Source organism: Rutidosis leptorrhynchoides, chromosome 4 (genome assembly GCF_046630445.1).
Source record: "Rutidosis leptorrhynchoides isolate AG116_Rl617_1_P2 chromosome 4, CSIRO_AGI_Rlap_v1, whole genome shotgun sequence".
Taxonomy (NCBI): Eukaryota; Viridiplantae; Streptophyta; class Magnoliopsida; order Asterales; family Asteraceae; genus Rutidosis; species Rutidosis leptorrhynchoides.
Genome location: NC_092336.1, coordinates 137,918,836 through 137,927,548, shown reverse-complemented (window position 1 = coordinate 137,927,548; position 8,713 = coordinate 137,918,836). Strand labels below are relative to the sequence as shown.

At 33.7% G+C, this 8,713-nt stretch overlaps 1 protein-coding gene across 1 annotated transcript; it reads right to left on the bottom strand.

Annotated features, from left to right (window-relative positions):
* Positions 1-2,084: 2,084 nt before the first annotated feature.
* Positions 2,085-7,569, bottom strand: LOC139840200 (uncharacterized). The gene is made up of 5 exons (XM_071830427.1): positions 7,152-7,569; positions 6,420-6,716; positions 4,899-5,685; positions 3,982-4,809; positions 2,085-2,289 (listed from the first exon to the last, which is right to left on the bottom strand). Exons 1-5 carry the CDS (start codon positions 7,236-7,238, stop codon positions 2,156-2,158), a joined length of 2,133 nt encoding a protein of 710 aa, XP_071686528.1. The 5' UTR covers positions 7,239-7,569; the 3' UTR covers positions 2,085-2,155.
* Between the last annotated feature and the right edge of the window lie 1,144 nt (positions 7,570-8,713).

Sequence of the window (8,713 nt, the reverse complement as noted above, 5' to 3'; positions counted from 1 at the left end):
AAACCTCATAAATTACATAATTTTAAAATTAATCCATTAGAATATTATAAATATATTATCCTCACTTATGCGAAAATATTTACTCCTTAATATCCGAAATCTTTTTGTTAGATTATGTGTCTTGTGAATTTTGTAGTTAATTTATGTGTGGGTACTAATACTACGGAGTAAATATTATGAAGCACCTTTACACAACTGAAAAAGTGCGTGCACGAAGAAGACACGTTACTTGTATGCGACAAATAATCAACACAAGTTCATATAAAATATTATCAATAAAAGACACCAGCATCTTGATGTTCAAGTATAATTAGTATCATTTTACTTTGATTCTATATGTTATCGTATATCTGATATAGTTAGTATGCATTCTATAGAACCACCAAAGCATTGCCTGAGTGGTATAACTCCTATGTTGATCCCGGACCTACGTCCGTGAAATAATAGGCGAGGTTCGAATCCTAGGAGGAGGGTTTTCTCAAGGATTCTGTTTGGGTGATACGATGAATGCCTTAAGCCTCTCGGTTTAATCCAAAGCACACTGAATACCCAATGCGGCGATGGTGTGTGAAGAGCTTCCTCCTAACGTGTGTGAAGTGACAAATGAGAGCAATCGATGTCGATATCACCGTTAAAAAAAAGTACGCATTCTACAGAGAACATAAATACTATTACTTCCGTTATAAATGCTACTAGTAATAAATGATTTTTTTATTGTAATTGTATTACTATACATTTGATAAATATCAATATTGATGTCATCGGATACTAATTTATATAGTTATTGTGCAACGTACGGGCTCCCGTTAGTATTCAATACTAATGTTTTCGATATAAATGTTATTAGTAATAAATGAGTTTTTCACTGTAATTGACTAATTGTATTATATATTTGAAAAAAAAATCAATACGAACGTTATCGAATACTAATATGTACAAGTGACGCACAACGCACGAGCTTATAAAACTAGTATAATAATATAATATAAGATGGAGCATTTAAATGGATAGAGACTATCTCTATGTTTGGCAAACTTGCTGATACCTTATACCTTATAGCTGTTAGTTGGTAGCTGTTAATTTTTTATATAAATTTAGGTGTTTGACAGAGTAGCTGGAACTATTAAAATAAGAGTAAAATGACAAAAATTTATGCGTTTTTTTTTTCCTAACGCTAGTTCAATTAGCTTTTAGATTTTTTTCTTCGTCTAAAAGTTTTCAGCCCTTTAAACAAACGAAACTTTTTATAAAATAGAAGTTTTTTCATAAAAGTTAAAAGCTCTTAAAAGCTTCAAAGACTATATGCCCATATGCTAATAATAGTGACGTGAATTAGTTGTGAATTAAATTAAATTAAATAATGACAATGATATGAATAATAATTTATAATTTTTAAATTTCTATTATCATTTATCTTAAATCTTAGATAATTTTCCATTCAAGTTATAGACTTTAAATTTAACTTGTTGGTCATAAAGAACGGCTCTAGTTATTGAGTCGAGAGCAAGCGTCGATTTATTGACGATTTGACTGATTCTTAGAGCCTAAAGTAAATTTCAGGCAGGATTTAAAATCCATGGAAATTTGATTTTATCATTTTCATGGTGTCTCAATTTTTTTAATTTTTTTTTCTACTTATTGACCAGAAGTCCACTCGGAAGCAATCTCTCTATCCGTCGAATAGAGAGAGTGATGATTTTCTCTACTTTTGAGAGTGTGTTCACTCTAGGTGGAGAAATGACTTGTCTTTATTCTCGGATAGAGGAAGGATTGTCTACATCTCATCTCCCCCATACACAACTTATGTGATATTGGGTTTTGATGTTGTTCTAGTTGGTCATAAAGATAAAGATCTGATCATCTGAATATTTGTATTGTATCTTCAATTCAACAAGGTGTATGGGCCATCACTGTTAGTATCTCTTTGACAACTGACAACAGTTTTTAATAAATTTTATATTTTTTTTCAAACATCAAATATATTATTCAAACTACCCTCCTAGCAAAGAGCCAGTCCGTACACTTTACATCTTTTTTACCACTACTTACTAACAAAAAAGAAAAGAAAAGCAAAATGACATATAGAATCAAAAATGGAACTCTTTTTCATCGCCCGTGCATTGAAGATGTTGCTATTCCTAAACCTCCAAATATGTTACACCAAAGAAGCAATGATCACGTTCAATCTAGTCTTCGTTTCTTCACGTGCTCTCCAATCCTCGAACCACGCCATATAATCAACCCACTCGGTAAATAAAGGCATAGGAATTGATGTAGGATCGGGCCAACCTGTTGGGCTTATGCAAATTAAATCATGGAATTATTGGGCTGACGAATTGGAGCAGTTTTGGGCTAGACAAGGAAATCAGAAGCATGGGTTTGCATAGAAGTGGTCAAGGATAACAATTGAAAGTGATAGGAATCCTTATTTTAATTTTCAAATTTATGTTTATGTTTATCTTTATTATTGTTGCTTAGTCATCGTATGTTAGAGGTTTAAAAAGACTCCTACCTATGTTTTGAAAAGTCAATTGATTTGTTTTATCATTATTATTATCGTTGGATAATATAAACCGGGTTTTATGTTCTTGTTTAACCGAGAAGGTTGAACTACTATTCTATCTTTATTGTTTAGCCACGATCTTTACAATCCATTATTTGGTATCAGAGTCCAGACATGGTAAACAAGTTGAGATCGAGAAACTGAATCGCAAGATTCAAGAGTTGGAAGACATGCAACATCTCTTGCGTAATATAGAGATGAAGCTTGAAAATCTCGAAGTTTCAAGAGAGGCTCAACCGGATGACTTTGTTGATTCGGTTGATCAAGTTTTTATAATGGACTATGTTCACGAACCTTGTGTGATCGAAGACACCATACCTATCTATGATAACGACGGTGGGAAAGAGGCTGAAGAAGAAGAGGCTGAAGAAGAAGAGGCACAAAATGATGGGGTCAGCATCACTTTGACTCCTTTAGTGTTGCCCATCACCCGTGATAGTGAGGACAAGATAGTTGATGATCTTTTTTGTGTGTTAGAAAAAATTGACAACGCCCACAAAATTGAGGTCCCGGGTCATTACAATTTTTCTGCCACTTTTAATGTTGCGGATTTGTTCCGGTATTTTGGTAAACGTGATGATACTATAGACTCGAGGACGAGTCTTTTCGAAGAAGGGATAATGATGTAGGATCGGGCCAACATGTTGGGCTTACGCAAATTAAATCATGGAATTATTGGACTGACGAATTGGAGCAGTTTTGGCTAGACAAGGAAATCAGGAGCATGGGTTTGCAAGCTGTAGAAGTGGTCAAGGATAACAATTGAAAGTGATAGGAATCCTTATTTTAATTTTCAAATTTATGTTTATGTTTATCTTTATTTTTGTTGCTTAGTCATCGTTTGTTAGAGGTTTAAAAAGACTCCTACCTATGTTTTGAAAAGTCAATTGATTTGTTTTATCATTATTATTATCGTTGGATAATATAAACCAAGAAGGTTTTGTGTTCTTGTTTAGCCGAGAAGGTTGAACTACTATTCAATCTTTATTGTTTAGCCACGATCTTTACAATCCATTAGGAATGTTAACCCTCACCCTGACTCTATTCTATAAATGTTGAATAAGCAAAAAACAGTGAGACTATAAGTAGATGTGGCAAACTGAGCAGATTGAGAAATGGGTCAAAGCGAATACATAGTTCGGATTCCCAAAACACTCATTGTCCAAAACTAAATTTTTTGCACTAAATTTAATTACAAAAGCTATATTATTACAATGATAGCATCTTTTACCTCTTCTAATTTTGAAAAAACTGAAAGTGATTAACAAACTTTGGAACATTTTCAAACCATATAACCTGCCCAACGACTTCGGCTTAAAACACAACCTAAATCCACATAATCACAAGTAAACAGGTCCAAAATGACACATCTAGTTATATTCATATGGTGCAATCAACTTAAGTGTTGATATGTTTACCTCTAATCAAGAAAGATTCACGAACAAGCTTATTTGCATCACTTTGGGTGAATTTAAGTAAATCGGTTGTTGATTCGTCTCCATCAAGTAAATCGGATCCAAGTTTCGTAACGATATCTTTTGCTACATGTTGATATATCAAATGCCACATTTTTATATGTTTTTCTTTCTCCAAATCAGAATCAAACACAACACTAGGATTTGTCTTTATAGAATCCATCTCTACGAGTTCACTTTTTGTTACAGAACCGACCCTATGAACTTCAGCGTCCGATCTTGATTCTTGTGGATCATCTTGAGCAGGGGCCACAGTTTCGAATGCTTTTACGAGCAAAGAAACTTTCCTTTTTTGAGTTGATGCAAGCTCACCAACAACCTTTTGAAGAGCATAATCAAGCATCCATTCGTCGGAATTTTTCTTGTCACCGGCCGTTTGTCGCCGAAGAGAAACCGTTTCCGGTTCAATTTCCGGCGACAACCGAAGGTGATTAACCTTTTTCGGACTAAAGCTCTTAACTTTCTCTAGTTCTTTGACAAACTTTGCCAACAGAATAACTTTCTTTAAGTAGCTCCACCTCTTTGGAGCTCGTTTTTCCGTTTCTCTTTTCGCGGGCCCCACTGCGGCCATAGATTTCTCTTTCCAATCACTCATAATTTCATATTCGATTTGACTATGTACTGTTAGATCTTGTTCGGATATAACTTCGCTCGTAGTAGACTGATCATCTTGAACTTCGGGAAGAAGAATCTTCTCGATAGCATCTCGTACGAGTTTAATTGCAAACATTTTTCGGATTTCAGTTTCTTGACTCGTAGCATCATCAATATCTGCAAAATTCAACGTAAATTAAGGACCTTTTTACGTACCCAAATCCAAAAACTAAAACTGCATACGAAAAATATCATAAATTCTAAACCTTTTTCTTTCATTTTCTTCTCCTCATCTACTTGTTCAACCATTTTATCTCCATTTTCTGCTTCAAGACCAGATGCCATATGCTTATGGGTCATATACCACATGCTAAGATGGTTCGTTTTCTTCAAAGATTGCTTCTTTTCAATATCAATCTTCGACCCATCTAAATTTTCATCGTTCTTGTTGTATACATCACTTAAATCTAGATTATTTGAAACGGGTAACTCATTCTTTTTTTCTTGAAAGTTGTTGACTCCAAATAAGAGATCAGCAAACTCAACCTCATCATAACCATAGCTCGAAAGAGGTTCTGATCTTGATTTAGCATAGAATTCTATAGAGTCGTCAACTTGATCAAAAGCCTTTTTTGTTACTTTGACATCTTTTTTCTTGATACAACTTTTATCCATGGGTTGACTTTTGGTCTTCACGGTCTTTTGGTCCTTTGAAGCGCGTTTTTTAAGATATTCGAATCGCTTTTTTGGTGGATCATGATTATGATGATGATGACCATGTAGAGAACAATGTTGGTATGGACAAACTTTCGCTACCGGGAGTACTTGTTCGGGTTCTAATGGTCCGGGTTGATGTTTAAGGTCTTTAGGGAACTTTGAGTCTTTGAGAATTGACGAAAAAGTGGCTTTTTCCAAATGGGAATTTTCTGAAATTTCTGATTTTTTGTCGATTGAAGTCCTTTTGGATTTGAGAGTTGACCGGTTCTTGCTTTTGCTCCTAAGGATCTTGACTGATCTCAGACTACCTGTCCTTGAGAATTTTGGCATAGGTTTCTGCATAGAAATAGTCAAATTAAGTTAATCTAATTTTTTGACTACAGTATTCAACGATTACATATTTATTTAAATTATTTGGACCCACATACATAGCATTAATTAATTTGTAATTATAATTCACCAAGGTTGTAAACATAGCAAATCGGAGATTAATTGGTCGGAACCTTGCAAGGATTAATCGGCCAAATCGGAGACTAGTCGGATTGGACTTTGTATACAAATAGATATCTAAATAATAAACGTCAAATATATATGTGTAAATATAGAAGAAAGCCATGAACATAAACATAAACTTTAACATTAGTGTCTAAGCACATAAACATAATCGTTCAGTTGTTTAAATAATCCAAAATTCTAATATAAATTCATATTAAAACGCTAACCAACTTTGACTTTGACCAACTAAAGCAAATTTTGCCCCATTGACTGGTGTTGACAGAATTATTAGAGGGATTTTGCAACACTAAGCAGTGTTGCAAAATGGTGAATTGCAACACTAAGCAGTGTACTGAATATTTATTTCGAATTTGGTCACTAGATTTAATGTTGAAAAAGATAAGTTTTGAAGTACAGTGGCTTTTGTACTGATTTTTAAGGTACAATGACCAAATACTATAAAATAAAAGTACACAGTTAAATGATAGTGTTTCGATTTTCAAGATATTGTATTAGGAATACGTTTGAGTTATAAAGACATAAATGTTTGGTTTTTTTGTGGGTAGCTGGCTTACCTGAACATAATTAGATGATTCATCTGATACTTCAATTGATGAAGACTGTGAGACGTTGGTCGAACTATTATCCGAAACACTAACTGAAGATTGACTGAGGTTCGATTGTGCACGCCTTCTTGATGATATGAAGCTTCCAAATTTTGCAAATCTTTTTGAAAATGATTTTTTTAGTGTTTCATTTTGATGACTTTCTCCATTGACATTACTGCTATTTTGATCAAGTGAAGATGTTGCACTCGATATATAGCTTCGCATTGATGAAGAAACCGAAGTGGATTCCGAATCACTATCACCCTATTAATACATGACAATTTTATACTTATAATTATAATTATAATAATATTTGTTTTTCTTTGATTTGTTTTTAGTTATCACTTATGCATGATCTTCCACCACTTATTAGAGTATAAATGATCTTATGAACTTCAATCATTTTCAGTATTCCATTTTCAGAATTTATGGATCATATAAATCTCAATTATAAGTTATAACACATAAACTATGAACGAATCTAGGCCTGTTTCAACAGGGACAATATATACAGGCTCTACAGATGCCCATCTATAGAAAGGTCAAGAAGTACAACTTTTGAGTACAATTCAATGCTAATTAATCACTTTCTAAATGGAAAATGTTAATAATTATACTATAAAATCACATAATTATCATCAAAATCACTTCTTTATATGATTGACATATGTAACTATATAAAACACACAGAACACTAACCTGAGTCAAAGATGATTCAGGGGAAAGGTAGTCCACTTGCAGTTTCTTTTTTCCCCAAATTTGACTCAAAGATGATTCATTTACCATTGTTTTGAGTCACTGATCCTTCGAATATTCAACACCCAGATGAAAAGTTCCAATCTTTTTGACAAAAAACGTTTATTAAAATAATACTGTAAATCACATGAATGAGATCATGAATTCAAGAAATATGAATGGGGTTTTGAAGTGAGCAAGAAGTAGGTGATATTTGCGTATTTTTGCTCGGACAAAAAGATGATTTTATGCTGGCAAGATGATGATTTGGCGGTGGCGTGATAGTTGGTGAATTTGGATTTTGTGTTGATTGATGAATGTTGAATTAAGACTTTTGCATGTGGGAAGACTTGGAACTGTATTAGGAGAATAATTGGGTGGTTTGACTTGGACAAAGAAAGTTTATTTAATTGATTTCTCACGAAAAAAGAATATATGTAAATACAAAACTAAAAGCTAAGGAGTGAATTAATTGGTTTAAATTGGTCTCCGTTAGTTGAAGGGAAACTTGTGGATTTTAAAAATAGTTATGTACTTGTGTGTCCGGTTGATCGGAATCGGCTCGTATTATCATATTACGGGAAAGTTTGTGAGCTTCGAGAAAGTGGAGGGTAACTTGATTAAAGCAGACTCGAGAGCAGAAAAAACTGCTTTAGCCGTGGAGAAACTCGGATGTGTTTGATTAGTTGATTTGTTAGGACGTTTGGTGTTGTCGTATTTTTTTGTGTTGTTGTGTATGGTTGTCTCCGCTGTTTTTTTCGTTGTTTTTGTCAAGGTTGTTTGGTTAGGCGTGAGTTTAATTGGACCATGTGTTTCCTTGTTCTTATTGAGTCGTTTTGTTTTAGGTTGTTTGGTTTTGGCTCGCCACTAGTCAACCATCTTGCTTTGTTTGGCTCATAGTTTCGAGGCTTGCTTTGGCTATTGTTCGCGTTGTAATGTTTCTTTAAAAGCTTCTTTCTTTTTTGAAGATCCTTTGTTTGTGATAATTATCATTATTTTTGTTAAAAAAATAAGTAATTACTTTCCATGACTAATAACAAGAGTTAGGGGGTCGCGCGTTGCTGCTCAATATTTTCCACGATTTTTACAACGATCATATTATTGTTCCATCATTTTTTGTTTGCAATAACATAAACATACAAAGTTACTTGAGCTGTTGCCATTTAGGTGCTTATTCAAAACAGTTCAAAGTAGAGATTTAGGTAATACAACTTATGCAAACCTTCCATGTTTCTGAAGTAGAGATCTAAAAATCAATGGTACCAAAAAATCAATGATACCAAAAATCAATGACAAAAGAAACAAAGACAAATAAGAAAGCTACCTTAAAACAAATATCGCACAATGACCATAATGACAACCCAGCCTGAATGTAGATTTTCACCCATAATGACCAATACACATTTTGACCCGTTGACCAAATCACCAAACTTGCCCATTTGGCACCTCCCACAATTCTAGTTACGGCCAATAATCACAAAAGTCATCATGGTAGCTAGAAATTAACCTTAGTCTTGGGTTTCAAT

Coding starts and splice junctions, on each gene's coding strand:
- LOC139840200 (XM_071830427.1), bottom strand. CDS start 7,238: ATGGTAAATGAATCATCTTTGAGTCAAATTTGGGGAAAAAAGAAACTG. Junction 5,686..6,419: donor AATCATCTAATTATGTTCAG/GTAAGCCAGCTA, acceptor ATTTCTATGCAG/AAACCTATGCCAAAATTCTC. Junction 2,290..3,981: donor TGAATCTTTCTTGATTAGAG/GTAAACATATCA, acceptor TAAGCCCAACAG/GTTGGCCCGATCCTACATCA.